We start from the raw sequence: 21,069 nt of genomic DNA, 5'->3' as shown, positions 1-21,069 counted from the left end.
TGATTGTGTGAGTAAGTGTGTCAGTCAGTGATTGTGTGAGTGAGTGAGAGTGTCAGTCAGTGATTGTGTGAGTGAGTGAGTGAGTGTGTCAGTGGTTGTGTGAGTGAGTGTGTCAGTCAGCGATTGTGTGAGTGAGTTAGTGTGTCAGTGATTGTGTGAGTGAGTGTGTCAGTCAGCGATTTTTTGAGTGAGTGTGTCAGTGAGCGATTCTGTGAGTGAGTGAGTCAGTCAGCGATTGCGTGAGTGAGTTAGTTCGTCAGTGATTGTGTGAGTGAGTGTGTCAGTCAGTGAATGTGTGAGTGAGTGTGTCAGTCAGTGATTGTGTGAGTGAGTGTGTCAGTCAGTGATTGTGTGAGTGAGTTAGTTAGTTCGTCAGTGATTGTGTGAATGAGTGTGTCAGTCAGCGATTGCGTGAGTGTGTCAGTCAGCGATTGTGCGAGTGAGTGAGTGAGTCAGTCAGTGATTGTGTGAGTGAGTGTGTCAGTCAGCGACTGCGTGAGTGTGTCAGTCAGCGACTGCGTGAGTGAGTGTGTCAGTCAGCGACTGTGTGAGTGTTTCAGTCAACGACTGCGTGAGTGAGTGTGTGAGTCAGTCAGTGATTGTGCGAGTGAGTGTGTCAGTCAGTGATTGTGTGAGTGAGTTAGTTAGTTCGTCAGTGATTGTGTGAATGAGTGTGTCAGTCAGCGATTGCGTGAGTGTGTCAGTCAGCGATTGTGCGAGTGAGTGAGTGAGTCAGTCAGTGATTGTGTGAGTGAGTGTGTCAGTCAGCGACTGCGTGAGTGTGTCAGTCAGCGACTGCGTGAGTGAGTGTGTCAGTCAGCGACTGTGTGAGTGTGTCAGTCAGCGACTGCGTGCGTGTGTCAGTCAGCGACTGTGTGAGTGAGTGTGTCAGTCAGAGACTGCGTGAGTGTGTCAGTCAGAGACTGCGTGAGTGTGTCAGTCAGAGACTGCGTGAGTGTGTCAGTCAGCGACTGTGTGAGTGAGTGTGTCAGTCAGTGACTGTGTGAGTGAGTGAGTGTGTCAGTCAGAGACTGAGTGAGTGTGTCAGTCAGCGACTGAGTGAGTGAGTGTGTCAGTCAGCGACTGTGTGAGTGTGTCAGTCAGCGACTGAGTGAGTGTGTCAGCCTCCGTCTTGCTGAGTGAGCAGTGCTCTCTACTGCGTGGTGTAAGTCAGTCAGCCTCGCTTCTCTTGACGTCACCACCTCATCTCACTCTCTGCCCCATTCTCTTCCCCCTGCCCCCCCCCCCTCCACCTCGCCCTTCTCGCCTAACGATCTCTCCTCCCGACATCACCGCCGACGCCGCTCCCACGCCGACAGGGGCAAGCATGCTAGTGCCCGAGACTCTCTCGCGCCCACAACTCCGACTCTTCGATTTCACGGGGACGGCTTCTCCCTGTCTCCCCCCGTCCCTCCCCCCCGCCCCCGAGCGCTCCCACCCCCACCCCCACCCCTACCCCCTCCACCACCACCACCACGAGCATCATCAGCATCATCATCATCATCAGCAGCCACAGCAGCCACAGCAGCAGCCCATGCTGTCCGATCTCCCGGGGCGCGCCTCGCCCCCATCGCTCGCCGCGGGGAGCCTCCGCGCGGCTGGCGAGCGCGGATACACCCCAGGGTTGGGTCGCTACGAAGCGCAGATTTTGAAACTAGAGGCAGGCTCGGCGCTCCACCACCACCACCACCAGTACCGTCACCACCGACAACAACAACAGCAGCAGCAGCAGCAGCAGCCTCACCACCACCTGCTGCAACAACAACAACATCATCATCTCTTCCACGTGGAACGCGCCACGCCTGCTCCCGTCGTCTCCTGCGCCAGCGGCGGCGGACGTTGTTCTGGAGGTGGTGGGCCGGGAACGGGAGGAGACGGAACGCGCAGAGGAGGTGGTGGAGGAGGAGGTGGTGGCGACGTTGTTGCGTTCAACTTCGTTCAACCTGGCTACGCGACTGAACTCAACACGGAGTTGCTGATTCCGCGAGCGACGATGCCGAGCGGACTGCCGGATCACCACCACCACCACCTGCACCACCACCCTCACCATCATCATCCTCACCACCACCACCACCATCCTCACCATCACCTCCCTCACCACCACCACCACACTGCCGGCATGTTCATACCACAGTCAACCGCATCGCCCACGTCACCATCCCTCTACCATGCTGGCGGTAGCTTCACGGACCCGACCCACGGTGCTCAGCAGCACTCCCTCTACCCGGGCCTCCACGCGCTGCCAGACGCCTTCTGCCAGGTGATGCGGTCCGATCCGTACGGTGTCGGTGTCGGTGGCGGCGGTGGTGGCGGTGGCGGCGGTGGCGCGGTGAGCCTGGGATCCGGCGCGTTCCTGCGCTATCTGCGCCACCAGCCCATCAAGCAGGAGCTGGTGTGCCGGTGGCTCGAGGCCGACCGCTACGGACCACCGGGTCTCGGTCTCGGCCTCGTCGGAGTCGTCGTCGGCACGCCGTGCGCCAAGACGTTCGGCACCATGCACGAGCTGGTGGCGCACGTGAGCGTGGAGCACGTGGGGGGGCCCGAGCAGGCCCACCACGTGTGCCGCTGGGACGAGTGTCCCCGCGAGGGGAAGCCCTTCAAGGCCAAGTACAAGCTGGTGAACCACATCAGGGTGCACACGGGCGAGAAGCCCTTCCCGTGCCCCTTCGCCGCATGCGGCAAGGTGTTCGCTCGCTCCGAGAACCTCAAGATACACAAGAGGACGCACACAGGTGAGAGACGGGTGGGTGGCTGAGTGAACGAGTGGGTCGGTGGGTGGGTGAGTGAACGAGTGGGTGGACGAGTGAGTGAGTGGTTGGGTGGGTGAGTGAGTGGGTGGGTGGGTAACTGGGTGGGTGGGTAGCTGGGTGGGTGAGTGGGTGGCTGGTTGGGTGGGTGAGTGGGTGGCTGGGTGAGTGGGTGGCTTGGTGGGTGAGTGGGTGGCTTGGTGGGTGAGTGGGTGAGTGTGTGGCTGGGTGGGTGAGTTATTGAGTGGGAGAGACGGTGAGTGGGTGGGTGAATGAGTGGGTCGGTGAGTGGGTGCGTGAGTGGGTTAGTGGGTGAGTGGGTAGGTGAGTGGTCGGGTGAGTGAGTGAGTGGGTGAGTGGGTGGGTGGGTGGGAGAGTGAATGGGTGGGTGGGTGGGTGAGTGAGTGGTTGGGTGGGTGAGTGAGTGGGTGCGTGTGTGATTGGGTGAACTAGTGGGTGAGTAAACGAGTGGATGAGTGTGCGGTGAACGAGTGAGTGGGTGAGTGTGCGAACGAGTGGGTGGGTGAGTTGGTGAGCGGGCAGGTGAGTAGGTGAGTGAGTGGGTGAGTGAGTGAGTGAGTGGGTGAGTGAGTGAGTGGGCGGTCTTCGCTCGCTCCGAGAACCTCAACATCCACCAGCGGACTCGCACAGGTGAAGGAGCGTGGAGCGGGGTGCGAGTGGGGGGTTGGGGTGGTCGTGAGGTTTGTTGTGGGTGGTGGTGGTCACGGAATTGGTCTGTATTGGTTCGGTGAATCGGAGAGGAGCGATCGATGGTGCAGCAGTGGATGAACCATGGTCGATGATGACGCTGATGAGAGGCGAGGTGGGACGTCATGACATCAGGGGGTTCGCGCGACTCTTCTATGAAGGAGGGTCAGTACCCGAAACGTCGCACGTATGTATAATCTGTCCTGCGAGTGCTTTAAACGAATGGGTTGAGTTGTTCGGGGTATGGTCGATGGTGGTGCAGTAGTGGATAGACCACGGATGATGTTGATGATGATGTTGTTGATGATGATGATGTTGTTGTTGATGACGTTGAGAGGCGAGGGGTCCCGGGGAATGAGTTGCTAGGGAATGACGAGGCCAAGTTCCGTTGTTTTCGGGGGTGTACAATCTTTTCTCTGCAGCGGCGTCAGGCCCTTGACCGAAACGTCGCCTAGTGTACACACCATTGGTTGAGGAATGTGTTGAGGTATTGTCTTGGGGTGAGCGATGGTAGAGCAGTGAATGCAACATGGTTGATGGTGGTGGTGATGATGATTTTCTTTATACCCAACTCCTTGAAGACGGATAATAATTCTCCGTACAGTATATTATAATATACTGCATTAACATCATCATCATCACAATATCATCATCACTCTCGACATTTTCATCAACATCATCACTAACATCATCACCATCACTGACATCAACATTCACTGACGCCATCACTCGCCTCTTCATCATCATCATCATTGACATAATCGCCCACACCATTATTATCACCATCGTGGACACAATCGCTATGCAACATCGCCATTCTCATCACTGACATCACACACCTGTCAACCCACAAGGCTTACCCCGTATTCCTGTACAGGGAAATCGAGTTTGCAGGTCCATACGGCGTAGAGACGTTTCAATACGGGCAAAACACATTTTTTTTCTACGTCTATTTGTCTGTGTGTCTCCCTTGTGATGGGACTTTGTAGGATGAACGTTGAGATTCATAAGGGGGGCACGGGTGGGTGACCAATGCGTGTCTGAATTTGGTCTGTGATAAGGGAGGGCACTGATAAGGGGCTGACCGGTTATGACTTCATCACCGCCATCACTTGCGGCATCGCACGCAACATCGACAACATCATCGCCATCGCCATCACTGATCCAGCAGCGTGCGTCAAGGCAGTAGTTTGAGTGGCGCACGACGCCCTCTAAGGCGACTGCTTCGATCTGAAGCACGTGGCTCACCGCGCCAGACGCGCGCGACTTTGACTATGAATCTGTATGTATGTACAGATCCGGAGCACAATGCGGAGATTCGTAATACGTTTTTTCGTTTGTTTTGTTTGTCTGTGTGAGATCGCGTGATATTAAACGTGTCGATAACCCAACACCACCGCCACCACCACCACCGCCGCCGCCGCAGCCAATTAGTAAGGAGTTGTCACGTAAACGAAACGTGCCAATTCGTTACTGCAGCAGCAGCAGCAGTAGCAGCATGCCTGTTGCGTGTTAGAGAGTAAACCCACTACGATGTTTACCGTAAGTACCGTGGCGTTTCGCTGACGGTTACAACAACCACAACCAACACAACAACCACAATGACAACAACAGCAACAACAACCACAACAACAACCACAACAGCAACAACAACACACACAACAACAACCACAACGACAACAACAGCAGCAACAACAACCAAACTTCATCGGTTGATTAAGTTGTTGGGTTTGACTCTCCAGCACACAACCGGTTTAGTGCTAACCTAGTAACTAATTTGCACGTTTTGTTTACGCGACAAACCTCACGAATTGGCCGCGTCGGGTGGTGGCGGGTTAACGACACAGTTACAATTGTTACGCGATCTCACCTTAGTTATGGATAATGTTGGTCGCAAAAGCCTGCGTGTTAAACAAACTGCGGGGAGTATGGCTGCGTACGGTGCGAAAGAAGTTCAACATACATACAAACAGACAACGCTTGGGGTGATTACACCCAGAGAGAGAGAGAGGAGCACGCGGCTTACAGGACACACAGACGCGGGGTAAGCAAATGGTATTGATTTTCATCCAGCAGTGGATAGGCCATGGTGGTGATGACACATGCGTGGAGAGAGACGCACGATATAAGTTACACCGGGAGACAGAGAGAGAGAGAGGAGCATGCGGACGAGAGGACACACACGCGGGGTAGAGACATCATCATCATCACCCCCACATCGATCTCCATCCAGCAGTAGATAGACCGTGGTGATGATGATTAAACAGAGAGAGAGGGGAGCACGCGGACGAGAGGACACACACGCGGGGTAGAGGAGGCATCGTGCAGACCGTGAAGCGGAGTGAGTGGTGGGGCTTGGGCAGGAGGCGTCACGGCCAGAGGGGGGACGGCGGTGGCCGATGGTCGAGACTCAGCACGGAGCGGCAGCCGAGGGAGGGGACGCGGCGTCCCGGGAGGACGTCCACCACCAGGGAGACGGAGACACGGGAGGGAGAGGGAGGGAGGGAGGGGGCATTCATCCAGCAGTGGAGTGACCCAGTCCGCCAACACATGAGTGCAGCATACAGAGACGACCTCCCCGTACAGCCTGTAACAGACTGTTGGGGCAAGTGCTGATGATGAACTATGCAGTCGTGAATGAGAAGTTTTACACGGACCCCGCTGCTACTGCTGCTCATGCCTCAATAGTGTCAGCAGGTGTGTCTATGATGTTTCATATCATAACGCGTTACATTATTGACACAAACAAATACATACTAAAATACAACAAATTCGCTTCCTCCCCCATATATATACCTCCGCGCAAAACTGATACAAACTGAAGTGGATACATATATGTTTTTATATATACATATTATCTTATACATCACATCAGCGACACGCGGCTCCTCCTGGGCGTGCATCTCATCAGCCGCACAACAATGCTGATGAGTCTGTGTTGTGCGTTACAGAGTTGCGTGGTGTAGAACTGGGAACCCATGTCTCACAGAGAGGCTCCATGTCTAGAAACATCTTCCAGTTCATCAGCAATTCATTGATTCACGCGAGGCCTGACACTGCCGATGATGAGACATCGAAGCGATGCCTGCATTTGGAGCAATGCGATTCTGCCGGTACAAAATGATCCCCCCCCCCCCCGAGAAAGCATTGGAGCTGACGGGGATGTGTGAAAATAATACTTATATAAATATATATTGTTTTACGTGGTCATCGTATGCGAAGGAGGATAATTCGCGTACTTAACGTATCTCGTGTTTTTTTTTTAATTATATTTACGTGTTATTTATTATATATATGTGTGTGTATATATAGTTTACGTACGTACACATATACATATGTAATGTATGCACTTGCCCCAACAGTCTGTTACGGCTACAAAATGACCTTTGTCATTTTTTTTGTTTGGATGCGAGTGTGGGGAGCGGTAATGTAGCGGTCAGAGCTACGCTGCGCTACGAACCCGGTGTGTCCCGAGTTCGATCCCCGCTCCCGACCACCAACACCCAGTGACGGCTATCTGAACCGGTGCTGGACCTCCCCTAGGTCGACCCAGCCTCAAACGAGTACCTGGTACGGTGTGTAGTAAACATCGCCACTGGGGAGACAAAGGCGGCCGGACGTGGATGCTGGCCACCCATCCCCTCGTGTGCCACCGTGCCGGTATTCAGAGGTGCCGCTCGCTAACAGCACTTGCCCCTACAGTCTGTTAAAGGCTACACGGGGGCATCTTTGTGTGTGTGTGTGAGCGAGTGTTGATTTGTTGATCGCCGTGTAAATGGAGTGCCCTTGTCGAGAGTCGGGGGAACTGTTTCAGGGAATTGTTCCAGGGAACTGTTCCATGGAACTGTTCCAGGGAACTGTTCCAGGGAACTGTTCCAGGGAACTGTTCCAGGGAATTGTTCCGTGGAACTGTTCCAGGGAACTGTTCCAAGGAACTGTTCCAGGGAATTGTTCCGTGGAACTGTTCCAGGGAACTGTTCCAGGGAACTGTTCTAGGGAACTGTTCCAGGGAACTGTTCCAGGGAACTGTTCCAGGGAACTGTTCCAGGGAACTGTTCCAGGGAATTGTTCTAGGGAACTGTTCCAGGGAACTGTTCCAGATCCCCGGAGTAACAGAGCCAGCAGGTCGAGTCCACTCCGAGGAACACGCGGTCGTGCTGGCGGGCCAAGCAGTGTTTGATGCGGTGGTTGTTGTTGTGGTGGTTGTTGTGGTTGTTGTGGTTGTTGTGGTTGTTGATGTAGCTGAGGTTGTTGTTGATGTGGTTATTGATGCCAACTGTCGTTATTGATGTTGTGGTGGTTGTTGTGGTTGTTGTGGTTGTTGTGGTTGTTGATGTAGCTGAGGTTGTTGTTGATGTGGTTGTTGATGCCAACTGTGGGTATTGATGTTGTTGTGGTTGTTGTGGTTGTTGTTGTTGTTGTGGTTGTTGATGTAGCTGAGGTTGTTGTTGATGTGGTTGTTGATGCCAACTGTCGTTATTGATGTTGTTGTGGTTGTTGTTGTGGTTGTTGATGTAGCTGAGGTTGTTGTTGATGTGGTTGTTGATGCCAACTGTCGTTATTGATGTTGTTGTGGTTGTTGTTGTGGTTGTTGATGTAGCTGAGGTTGTTGTTGATGTGGTTGTTGATGCCAACTGTGGGTATTGATGTTGTTGTGGTTGTTGTGGTTGTTGTTGTTGTGGTTGTTGATGTAGCTGAGGTTGTTGTTGATGTGGTTGTTGATGCCAACTGTCGTTATTGATGTTGTTGTGGTTGTTGTTGTGGTTGTTGATGTAGCTGAGGTTGTTGTTGATGTGGTTGTTGATGCAACTGTGGGTATTGATATTGTTGTGGTTGTTGTGGTTGTTGTGGTTGTTGATGTAGATGAGGTTGTTGTTTATGTGGTTGTTGATGCAACTGTCGTTATTGATGTTGTTGTGGATGTTGTGGTTGTTGATGTAGCTGAGGTTGTTGTTGATGTGGTTGTTGATGCCAACTGTCGTTATTGATGTTGTTGTGGATGTTGTTGTTGTGGTTATTGATGTAGATGAGGTTGTTGTTTATGTGGATGTTGATGCAACTGTCGTTATTGATATCGTTGTGGTTGTTGTTGTGGTTATTCATGTAGCTGAGGTTGTTGTTGATGTGGTTGTTGATGCAACTGTGGTCATTGATGTTGTTGTGGCTGCTGATGTGGTTGTTGTAATTTTGGTTACGGTGGTTGATGTTGTGGTTTTTATTGATGTGATTGTGTTTGCTGATGCAGTTATTGTTGTCGATGAAATTGTGGTTGTTGTGGTGCTTGTTGAAGTTGTGGTTGTTGTTGTGGTTGTTGAAGTTGCGGTTGTTGTCGTTGTTGATGTTGTTGTGGTTGTTGTTAGTGTTGATGAAATTGTTGTTGTTGTGGTTGATATTGTTGTGGTTGCTATTGGTTGTTGATGTTTATGCACAGGCACAACCCACAACAACCACATAATTCAGCCAATCAGCACGCAGCAAACCACATCACTCAGCCAATCACCACGCCGCAAACCACATCATTAAGCCAATCACCACGCAGCAAAACACATCACTCAGCCAATCAGGACGCAGCAAACCACATCACTAAGCCAATCAGCCCGCAGAAAACTACATCACTCATCCAATCAGTCCCCAGCAAACCACATCGCTCAGCCAATCAGTTCGCAGCAAACCACATCCAAAAGCCAATCAGCCCACAACAAACCACATCATTCAGCCAATCAGCCCCTAGCAAACCACATGACAAACCCAATCAGCCCCCAGCAAATCACATCACTAAGCCAATCAGCCCCCAGCAAACCACATCACTAAGCCAATCAGTTCGCAGCAAACCACATAACTCAGCCAATCACCACGCAGCATACCACATCACTAAGCCAATCAGTCCACAGCAAACCACATCACTCGGCCAATCACCACGCAGCAAACCACATAACTAAGCCAATCAGATACCACATCACTAAGCCAATCAGCCCGCAGCAAACCACAACACTCTTCCAATCAGCTTGCAGCAACCTTATCACTAAGCCAATCAGTCCGCAGCAAACCGAACCACTCAGCCAATTATGACGCAGCAAACCACATCACTAAGCTAATCAGCTGGTATACCAGACACCACAGTGTGTTCAACCACCACCACACCACAGATCAAAACAACTCACACACCCATTAACTCACCTAACCACCCACTCACTCACCCATCCATTCACTCACTCACACACTCACCCATCCACTCACACACTGACTCACCGATCCATCCACTCACTCACCCATCCATCCACTCACTCACACACTCACCCATCCACTCACACACTGACTCACCTAACCACCTACTCACCCATCCACTCATCTAACCACCGACTCACTCGCCCATCCACACACTCATTCACAAAATTACTCACCCAACCACTCATTCACAAGTACAAACAACAACAGAAACACTCAACACAATCCGCACATGCTTGTGTGTGTGTATCTTTGGGACCTTTTTGCCAATATCCAATGATGAAAAATAATAATAATAATAATAGTTTTTTACGCTTTTTGGCGGCAATAAAACAGTAGGTGTTAAGTTTGTTCAAAGACCGAATTGATAGCTTTGCAAGGGATCAAGGCTGTATCAACCACACTCGTGAAAAACTGGAATTGCCTTTATACTGTTCGTGTTTTGGAGTTCTCTGGCCCAAAACTGGTACAAAGACAAGGCCATAAAGAAAGCTCTCTCTGGTGGGGGGCCAATCAGTTTCAAAGACAATGCGTACATTATTATCGGATCATATTTGTTTGCATGTTTTGCCACAAGTGCGAGTGGTTAATGCAGTAAACCTGATTCGTTGAAAAATGTTTCTATTTGGTGTGTGAACATCTCAACACAGCCCCTGTTTTATTGACGGAAAGGGTAAAAACCTAATCTTATTTTTCATCAGCGTGCGTGTGTGTGTGTAAGACCAACGTTTCGCTCAACAGACCTTGTGCTTACCCTTTTGCTGATCAAGAATGACCTGTTGCCAGCAACGTTGGCTACCTCTCTGCTATGAAGAAGCGCCATTACCCGAAACGTCTCCTATCATATGTGTGTTCTTCCCGACGGTGCATTGTGAGCGTTAGTGGTGAGTCGTGTGTGCGTGACGATTATCTGAACTGGTCCTGGGCCACTCCTACCTGGTGCGGTGTGTAACCATCGGCAGTTGGGAGACAAAGGCGGCCGGGCGTGGTGTTGGACACCCACCCCATCGTGTGCCGTATCAGCCTTCATAGGTGCTGCTCCCTAACAGCACTTGCCCCAACAGTCTGTTAAGTCTATACGGGGGATATTTGTCTATGTTGCTCTCGAATACAGTTCAGTATTGGCAAGAACTCGCATTCGTACCTGCTATGAATGAGGTTACTTGCCTGAAACGTCGCCTATTGATGTACATTCAGGCCAGTGCCATTGACTCGTGTGGTACACAACTTTATTGAGTCCGGTGCTGTGAATAAGGTTAGTTGCCTGAAACGTCGCCTACTATTATACATTCAGGGCAGTGCCATTGACTCGCGTGGTACACAACTTTAGTCTGTCCGATGCCGACTGACTGAATACAGAGGGAAGTGAGCCTCAGCCGATGTCATCATCATGAGCCGTGGTCTGTCCACTGCTAGATGGAGATCGATGTGGAGATGGTGGTGACGTCTCTGCCCCTTGCGTATGTGTCCTCTCGTCCGCGTGCTCCTCTCTCAGTGGAATCAGCATCGCCACCACGGTCTAGCCACTGCTGTGTAAAATATTCTAAACTCGTATAGACTAAACGATTATTTTTATTTTAGCAGGTAAGGCCCCGCTGAGCTATGTCGCTCTTTTTTTTAAAAGCGACCTGGTCACAAATGATACCTCAAGGAAGTGGCTTATCGTGTGTCAATTTACAGCGGCCCAACAAACACTCTGAACGCACGTGCATTCTACATGTGGAGGGCATAACTGGCGGATGCAGATAAACAGAATGCATGCGACCACGGAGAAAGACACACACACTCCAAATATATAGCAGGCATCGTCAGGGTCGGGATCAAACCCACGACCTCCTGCATACCAGGCGAGGTAGTTAACATCTCCGAGCAACCGTGCTGATGATGATGATAATGAGAGAGACACACACACTCCAAATATATAGCAGGCATCGTCAGGGTCGGGATCAAACCCACGACCTCCTGCACACCAGGCGAGGTAGTTAACATCTCCAAGCCACCGGGGCATGTTTCTAGCCCGCGCGTGTGCCCACTAACCCACGTGCTCCTCCCACAGTGTAATTTTAAAATAAATGCCACGACCAATTATCGTTGTTGTTGTCAGTCCCTCCACCACCCGACCTGGCCAAGTAAACTCCTATTGTCGCGCCGTATACAACCTCCGGTGGACACCCATTTCTCGATTGTAAGACTGGAGCTGTACGAAATTGTTCGTTGTGATTAACTATAATTGTGATGAATTTATACTATGTGATCAATTTCTACTTTGTGAGCACTATCTAGTTGTGATCAATTCATATATTTAGAATTGTTTTTTTTTTGCTTTGTGATAAAAAAATAAATCTTCGTCGATTTCTAGTTGTGATCAATGTTCGAGATCAACGTCTATTATCGATCAATATTCTCATCGTGATCAACGTCTTACCCACGCTGTGCCGAAGTTTATCGTTTGTTTTGGGGGGGTTGGAAGTTGGGGGGGGCAGGGGTGTAAATAGAGGGGGGGGGGGGGTTGTGACAATGAATGTGCCAAGTTCTTAGTGTGCCAAGTCTTGTAACGGAATGTACACACCGCGCCACAAAAACTCGTTGTTACCGAGGACTGTGTTTGAGCGCACGTGTCCTCGGGGTGTTAACATTGTGCGTGTGTTTGTGTTCATAGTATGAGTGTGTGTTGAAAGTGAGCGTGAAAGTGTGTGTGTGTTAAAACTGTGTGTTACATCGGTGTGTGTGTGTGTGTTAAAAGTGAGTGTTAAAGTGTATGTGTGTGTTACATTGGTGTGTGTGTGTTAAAAGTGTGTGTTAAAAGTGAGTGTTAAAGAGTGTGTGTGTTACATCGGTGTGTGTGTGTGTTTGTTAAAAGTGTGTGTGTTAAAACTGTGTTGGTTACAAAGTTGTGTGTTAAAAGTATGTGTGTTAAAAGTGTGTGTGTGTTAAAGTGTGTTTGTTAAAAGTATGTCTGTGTTAAAACTGTGTGCGTTACAATTGTGTTTGTTATAATTGTGTGTGCCCAAACGTGTGTGTGTGTTAAAAGTGTGTGTTTGTTAAAAGTGTGTGTGTGTTAAAACTATGTGTGTTACAATTGTGTTTGTGCGTGTAAAAAGTGTGTGTGTGTTAAATGCGTCGGCGTGTGTGTGTGAAAAGTGTGCGTGTTGAAAGTTATCGTGTGTTGAGAGTACGTGTGTGTGTCTCAACGTATGTGCATTCAAATCGTGTGTGTATGTATTACAATCGTCTGTATGTTTTATCATTACACGGGTGTGTGTGTGTGCGTGTTAACCGCGTACGCAAACGCATTGCAGCTGCATGTGCGTGTTCGAGTGTTACAATTGCATGTGTGTAGTCTAATAAAATGGGGGCAATGCCAATTCCAACTGTGCGTGTATACGCGTTAAAATTGTTTAACGCCTGTGTAAAACTTGTGTGTGTGTGTGTGGGGGGGGGAGACAAAGGCGGCCGGGCGTTGTGCTGGCCACCCACCCCCTCTTGCCGACTTTCATAGGTGCTCGCTAACAGCACTTGCCCCGGCAGTATGTTAAGGCTATACGGGGCATCTTTGTCTTTGTTAATATTTCGTGCGTATGAGTTCGATTCCCGCTCACGGCCACCAACAAACTACACCAGTAACGTTTTTATACGAACCGGTCGCGGGTCTCCTTCGGTGTATTTAAAATCGCCACTGGGGAGACAAAGGCGGCCGGGCGTGGTGCTGGCTACCCACCCCCTCGTGTGCGGTGCGGGCCTTCATAGGTGCTGTTAATCGCGAACAGCACTTGGCCCAACAGCCTGTTAAGGCTGTACGGGGGATCTTTGTATACGTTACCTATTGTATTAAAAATGGATCGCGCGCGTGCTCAGGGTGTGCGTTAAATATTACGATTTTATATTTGCGTCTGTAGTTTTATATGAACACTGTGTACTTTTGTTTCGTTACAATGTGCCCATGTGTTTAAACATTACTATTGTGCGCACGTGTTAAGGCGGCGTGCATTGGTACGTCTGAGTGTGTGAGAATCATCGTTGTTGCCAGCTGTGTTAAGAGTTATTTTGTCAGCGTTAAAGTTGCGTCTAACGTGTGAATTATTTGCGTTAACATTGCGCGCGTTAGAATTATTGCGCAAGTGTTGCCGTTGTCTGTGTGTGCGCGTATTACAATTACTGCGTGAAGTGTTGAAGTCTGTGCGCTTCTGTTAGAATTATTGTGTTGACGTCTCTCTGCGTGTGTGCGTTACAATCGTGTAAACGTGCATTCAAATTGCGCTCATCCACCGCGCGTTGAATTTGTGCACATTATTCAAAGTATATTTAATATAAGGAATTGCCCGTGTGTATATATATACAGAAAACGCAGAGGAGAGCGGTTGTGCAGCGGTTAGCGCTCTGCGCTACGAACCCAGCGACCCGAGTTCGATTATTTAAACCGGTCCAGGGTCTTCACAGTGGGTCGGCTCATCCTCAAATGAGTACCTGGTGCGGTGTGCAAACACCAGCGTTGGGGTGCCACTCGCTAACAGCACTTGCGTCCGAGGGTACAGTGAGGGAAAAAAAGTATTTGATCCCCTGCTGATTTTGTACGTTTGCCCACTGACAAAGAAATGATCAGTCTATAATTTTAATGGTAGGTTTATTTGAACATTGAGAGACAGAATAACAACAACAAAAAATCCAGAAAAACGCATGTCAAAAATGTTATAAATTGATTTGCATTTTAATGAGGGAAATAAGTATTTGACCCCTCTACAAAACATGACTTAGTACTTGGTGGCAAAACCCTTGTTGGTAATCACAGAGGTCACACGTTTCTTGTAGTTGGCCACCAGGTTTGCACACATCTCAGGAGGGATTTTGTCCCACTCCTCTTTGCAGATCTTCTCCAAGTCATTAAGGTTTCGAGGCTGACGTTTGGCAACTCGAACCTTCAGCTCCCTCGACAGATTTTCTATGAGATTAAGGTCTGGAGACTGGCTAGGCCACTCCAGGACCTTAACGTGCTTCTTCTTGAGCCACTCCTTTATTGCCTTGGCCGTGTGTTTGGGTCATTGTCACGTTGGAATACCCATCCACGACCCATTTTCAATGCCCTGGCTGAGGGAAGGAGGTTCTCACCCAAGATTTGACGGTAAATGGCCCCGTCCATCGTCCCTTTTATGCGGTGAAGTTGTCCTGTCCCCTTAGCAGAAAAACACCCACAATGCATCATGTTTCCACCTCCATGTTCGACGGTGGGGATGGTGTTCTTGGGGTCATAGGCAGCATTCCTCCTCCTCCAAACACGGCGAGTTGAGTTGATGCCAAAGAGCTCCATTTTGGTCTCATCTGACCACAACACTTTCACCCAGTTGTCCTTTGAATCATTCAGATGTTCATTGGCAAACTTCAGACGGGCATTTATATGTGCTTTCTTGAGCAGGGGGACCTTGCGGGCGCTGCAGGATTTCAGTCCTTCACGGCATAGTGTGTTACCAATTGTTTTCTTGGTGACTATGGTCCCAGCTGCCTTGAGATCATTGACAAGATCCTCCCATGTAGTTCTGGGCTGATTTCTCACCGTTCTCATGATCATTGCAACTCCACGAGGTGAGATATTGCATGGAACCCCAGGCCGAGGGAGATTGACAGTTCTTTTGTGTTTCTTCCATTTGCGAATAATCGCACCAACTGTTGTCACCTTCTCACCAAGCTGCTTGGCAATGGTTTTGTAGCCCATTCCAGCCTTGTGTAGATCTACAATCTTGTCCCTGACATCCTTGGAGAGCTCTTTGGTCTTGGCCATGGTGGAGAGTTTGGAATCTGATTGATTGATTGCTTCTGTGGACAGGTGTCTATTATACAGGTAACAAGCTGAGATTATGAGCACTCCCTTTAAGAGTGTGCTCATAATCTCAGCTCATTATCTGTATAACAGACACCTGGGAGCCAGAAATCTTTCTGATTGAGAGGGGTCAAATACTTATTTCCCTCATTAAAATGCAAATCAATTTATAACTTTTTTGACATGCGTTTTTCTGGATTTTTTTGTTGTTATTCTGTCTCTCACTGTTCAAATAAACCTACCATTAAAAATATAGACTGATCATTTATTTGTCAGTGGGCAAACGTACAAAATCAGCAGGGGATGTGCAGGCTACACGTGGGATCTTTATCTTTGCAACCATTAACTTACGCGCTTGTTTGTGAATTCGGTCCGTACTTTACGCGGAATCAGCGTGCAGGTAGTCTCCGGTATAAACGGCGTCGTTATTCGCTCGTAATAACAACACGGAATGCACTGCGATAGTGACTGGTGATAATGCACGTGTGTGTGTGTGTACGTACGTACACGTGTCTGTGGGGAGCGGTGGCGCATTGGTTAGCGCGCCGGTTGACGCGAGATCGATTATCGCTCACAAGCTAATATCGGTGCCGATTGTTTGAACACTGTTCTGGGCCTCCCCTAGGTCGACTCCGCCTCAAATGAGCACCTGGTTGTAGGTGTGTAAACACCAGCGTTGGGGAGAGAAAGGCGGCCAGGCGTGTTGTTGGCCAGCCAGGCCCTCGTCTGCCGTTCCTGCCTTCATAGGTGCTCGCAAACATCACTTGCTGCAACAGGCTTTTAAAGGCTATACGAAGGGACATTTCCCTTTGTATGTCGTATTACCCTCGACCACCCAATCGAGGCAAAGTAATGTAATTGTCACGTGGTGAAGGAGCGTTGTGACGACGCGCCCATTGTTATGATGCACGTTTCAGCATCTCACTCACTCTCTTAACCACTCACTCAACCACTCGCTCAACAACTCACTCAACCACTTACTCAACCACTCACTCTCCTAATCACACACTCACTTTGTTAACCACTCACTCAATCACTCACTCTCTCAACCACTCACTCAACCATGTTCTCAACCATTCGCTCACTCAACCACTCACTCTCTCTCCCAATCACACACTCTCTTAACCACTCACTCAACCACTCACTTGCTCAACCACTCACTCAACCACTTACTCAACCACTCACTCACTCTCCCAATCTTACACTCACTTTGTTAACCACTCAATCACTCACTCTCTCAACCACTCACTCGACCACTTACTCAACCACTCACTCACGTAACCACTCACTCGCTCAACCACTCACTCAACCACTCACTCACTCTCCCAATCGCACACTCACTTTCTTAACCACTCACTCAATCACTCACTCTCTCAACCACTCACTCAACTTACTCAAACACTCACTCACGTAACTACTCACTCTCTCAACCACTCACTAAAACCACTCACTCAATCGCACACTCACCCAATAACACACTCACTTTCTCAACCACTCACGAAAGCACCCACTCATACATACATACACACACTGACACTCTCACTCACCCATTCACTCGCTCAAGCACTCACTCATCGGGTGAGTTATAATCCTCACAGACAGATTCAAATGCGAATTAGAGGGATGACCTTTCGCGTGACGATGCGTCAAGCATCTTCAGGAGGAGGTCACAGGGAGTCGGAGTTGAACCCAAGCAGTCAGAATAATCAGCACTTCTGCTAGACCTGGATGTGAGATTTGTGACAGTGTGAGTGGGTGAGTGGTTGAGTGAGTAAGTGACAGTGTGAGTGGGTGAGTAACAGTGTGAGTGAGTCGGTGGGTGAGTGGTTGAGTGAGCATTGTAGCAGCAAGAAATTCAAGAGCTGGATGGGTTTGCTTATACAGTACATAAACTAACATTGCCCATAGACTGGCATTGCCCGTAAGATGTTTCTCTTGTGATCCGTGACAATGTGGTTCAGGAGCTTGATGCTGAATGTCGAGGTGCTGGTGGTGCTGGTGGTGGTGGTGGTGGCTACGACGAGAGGGCTTCAGCAGAGAGAGAGAGAGAGCACGTTCATGTGGTGCTGCTGTTTCACCTCCATTGAAGGAACGCAAACCACAGTAGGCTTACTATACGGTCAAGAGTCTTTATGTGTTTGTCTCTATGAGTGTTTGTCTCTATGAGCGTGTGTCTCTATGAGTGTGTGTCTCTATGTGTGTGTGTCTATGTGTGTGTGTCTATGAGTGTGTGTCTCTATGAGTGTGTGTCTCTATGAGTGTGTGTCTCTATGAGTGTGTGTCTCTATGAGTGTGTGTCTCTATGAGTCTGTGTCTCTATGAGTCTGTGTCTCTATGAGTGTGTGTCTCTATGAGTGTGTGTCTCTATGAGTGTGTGTCTCTATGAGTGTGTGTCTCTATGAGTGTGTGTCTCTATGAGTGTGTATCTCTATGAGTGTGTGTCTCTATGAGTGTGTGTCTCTATGAGTGTGTGTCTCTATGAGTGTGTGTCTCTATGAGTGTGTGTCTCTATGAGTGTGTGTCTCTATGAGCGTGTGTCTCTATGAGTGTGTGTCTCTATGAGTGTGTGTCTCTATGAGTGTGTGTCTCTATGAGTGTGTGTCTCTATGAGTGTGTGTCTCTATGAGTGTGTGTCTCTATGAGTGTGTGTCTCTATGAGTGTGTGTCTCTATGAGTGTGTGTCTCTATGAGTGTGTGTCTCTATGAGTGTGTGTCTCTATGAGTGTGTGTCTCTATGAGTGTGTATCTCTATGAGTGTGTGTCTCTATGAGTGTGTGTCTCTATGAGTGTGTGTCTCTATGAGTGTGTGTCTCTATGAGTGTGTGTCTCTATGAGTGTGTGTCTCTATGAGTGGGTGTCTCTATGAGTGTGTGTCTCTATGAGTGTGTGTCTCTATGAGTGTGTGTCTCTATGAGTGTGTGTCTCTATGAGTGTGTGTCTCTATGAGTGTGTGTCTCTATGAGTGTGTGTCTCTATGAGTGTGTGTCTCTATGAGTGTGTGTCTCTATGAGTGTGTGTCTCTATGAGTGTGTGTCTCTATGAGTGTGTGTCTCTATGAGTGTGTGTCTCTATGAGTGTGTGTCTCTATGAGTGTGTGTCTCTATGAGTGTGTGTCTCTATGAGTGTGTGTCTCTATGAGTGTGTGTCTCTATGAGTGTGTGTCTCTATGAGTGTGTGTCTCTATGAGTGTGTGTCTCTATGTGTGTGTGTCTATGTGTGTGTGTCTATGAGTGTGTGTCTCTATGAGTGTGTCTCTATGAGTGTGTGTCTCTATGAGTGTGTGTCTCTATGAGTGTGTGTCTCTATGAGTGTGTGTCTCTATGAGTGTGTGTCTCTATGAGTGTGTGTCTCTATGAGTGTGTGTCTCTATGAGCGTGTGTCTCTATGAGTGTGTGTCTCTATGAGTGGGTGTCTCTATGAGTGTGTATCTCTATGAGTGTGTGTCTCTATGAGTGGGTGTCTCTATGAGTGTGTGTCTCTATGAGTGTGTGTCTCTATGAGTGTGTGTCTCTATGAGTGTGTGTCTCTATGAGTGTGTGTCTCTATGAGTGTGTGTCTCTATGAGTGTGTATCTCTATGAGTGTGTGTCTCTATGAGTGTGTGTCTCTATGAGTGTGTGTCTCTATGAGTGTGTGTCTCTATGAGTGTGTGTCTCTATGAGTGTGTGTCTCTATGAGTGTGTGTCTCTATGAGTGTGTGTCTCTATGAGTGTGTGTCTCTATGAGTGTGTGTCTCTATGAGTGTGTGTCTCTATGAGTGTGTGTCTCTATGAGTGTGTGTCTCTATGAGTGTGTGTCTCTATGAGTGTGTGTCTCTATGAGTGTGTGTCTCTATGAGTGTGTGTCTCTATGAGTGTGTGTCTCTATGAGTCTGTGTCTCTATGAGTGTGTGTCTCTATGAGTGTGTGTCTCTATGAGTGTGTGTCTCTATGAGCGTGTGTCTCTATGAGTGTGTCTCTATGAGTGTGTGTCTCTATGAGTGTGTGTCTCTATGAGTGTGTGTCTCTATGAGTGTGTGTCTCTATGAGTGTGTGTCTCTATGAGTGGGTGTCTCTATGAGTGTGTGTCTCTATGAGTGTGTGTCTCTATGAGTGTGTGTCTCTATGAGTGTGTGTCTCTATGAGTGTGTGTCTCTATGAGTGTGTGTCTCTATGAGTGTGTGTCTCTATGAGTGTGTGTCTCTATGAGTGTGTGTCTCTATGAGTGTGTGTCTCTATGAGTGTGTGTCTCTATGAGTGTGTGTCTCTATGAGTGTGTGTCTCTATGAGTGTGTGTCTCTATGAGTGTGTGTCTCTATGAGTGTGTGTCTCTATGAGTGTGTGTCTCTATGAGTGTGTGTCTCTATGAGTGTGTGTCTCTATGAGTGTGTGTCTCTATGAGTGTGTGTCTCTATGAGTGTGTGTCTCTATGAGTGTGTGTCTCTATGAGTGTGTGTCTCTATGAGTGTGTGTCTCTATGAGTGTGTGTCTCTATGAGTGTGTGTCTCTATGAGTGTGTGTCTCTATGAGTGTGTGTCTCTATGAGTGTGTGTCTCTATGAGTGTGTATCTCTATGAGTGTGTGTCTCTATGAGTGTGTGTCTCTATGAGTGTGTGTCTCTATGAGTGTGTGTCTCTATGAGTGTGTGTCTCTATGAGTGTGTGTCTCTATGAGTGTGTCTCTATGAGTGTGTGTCTCTATGAGTGTGTGTCTCTATGAGTGTGTGTCTCTATGAGTGTGTGTCTCTATGTGTGTGTGTGTCTATGTGTGTGTGTCTATGAGTGTGTGTCTCTATGAGTGTGTGTCTCTATGAGTGTGTGTCTCTATGAGTGTGTGTCTCTATGAGTGTGTGTCTCTATGAGTGTGTGTCTCTATGAGTGTGTGTCTCTATGAGTGTGTGTCTCTATGAGTGTTTGTCTCTATGAGTGTGTGTCTCTATGAGTGTGTGTCTCTATGAGTGTGTGTCTCTATGAGTGTGTGTCTCTATGAGTGTGTGTCTCTATGAGTGTGTGTCTCTATGAGTGTGTGTCTCTATGAGTGTGTGTCTCTATGAGTGTGTGTCTCTATGAGTGTGTGTCTCTATGAGTGTGTGTCTCTATGAGTGTGTGTCTCTATGAGTGTGTGTCTCTATGAGTGTGTCTCTATGAGTGTGTGTCTATAAGTGTGTGTCTCTATGAGTGTCTCTATGAGTGTGTGTCTCTATGAGTCTGTGTCTCTATGAGTGTGTGTCTCTATGAGTGTGTGTCTCTATGCGTGTGTGTCTCTATGAGTGTGTGTCTCTATGAGTGTGTGTCTCTATGAGTGTGTGTCTCTATGAGTGTGTGTCTCTATGAGTGTGTGTCGCTATGAGTGTGTGTCTCTATGAGTGTGTGTCTCTATGAGTGTGTGTCTCTATGAGTGTGTCTCTATGAGTGTGTGTCTCTATGAGTGTGTGTCTCTATGAGTGTGTGTCTCTATGGGTGTGTGTCTCTATGAGTGTGTGTCTCTATGAGTGTGTGTCTCTATGAGTGTCTGTCTCTATGAGTGTCTGTCTCTATGAGTGTGTGTCTCTATGAGTGTGTGTCTCTATGAGTGTGTGTCTCTATGAGTGTGTATCTCTATGA

At 48.6% G+C, this 21,069-nt stretch overlaps 1 protein-coding gene across 1 annotated transcript in view; it reads left to right on the top strand.

Annotated features, from left to right (window-relative positions):
- The first annotated feature begins 1,327 nt into the window (after positions 1–1,327).
- LOC116954425 (uncharacterized) overlaps positions 1,328–21,069 on the top strand; it is a 49,533-nt gene continuing 29,791 nt past the window's right edge. Inside the window, exon 1 of the mRNA XM_032974932.2 lies at positions 1,328–2,732. Within this exon, the coding sequence (XP_032830823.2) occupies positions 1,328–2,732 (1,405 nt within the window). The remainder of the gene's footprint in view (positions 2,733–21,069) is intronic.

This window comes from Petromyzon marinus, chromosome 55 (genome assembly GCF_048934315.1).
Source record: "Petromyzon marinus isolate PM22_M1 ecotype Great Lakes invasive population chromosome 55, UKy_Petmar_22M1.pri1.0, whole genome shotgun sequence".
NCBI lineage: Eukaryota > Metazoa > Chordata > Hyperoartia > Petromyzontiformes > Petromyzontidae > Petromyzon > Petromyzon marinus.
Note: the sequence above shows the minus strand (reverse complement) of the source record. Positions and strands in the feature narration are given on the sequence as shown.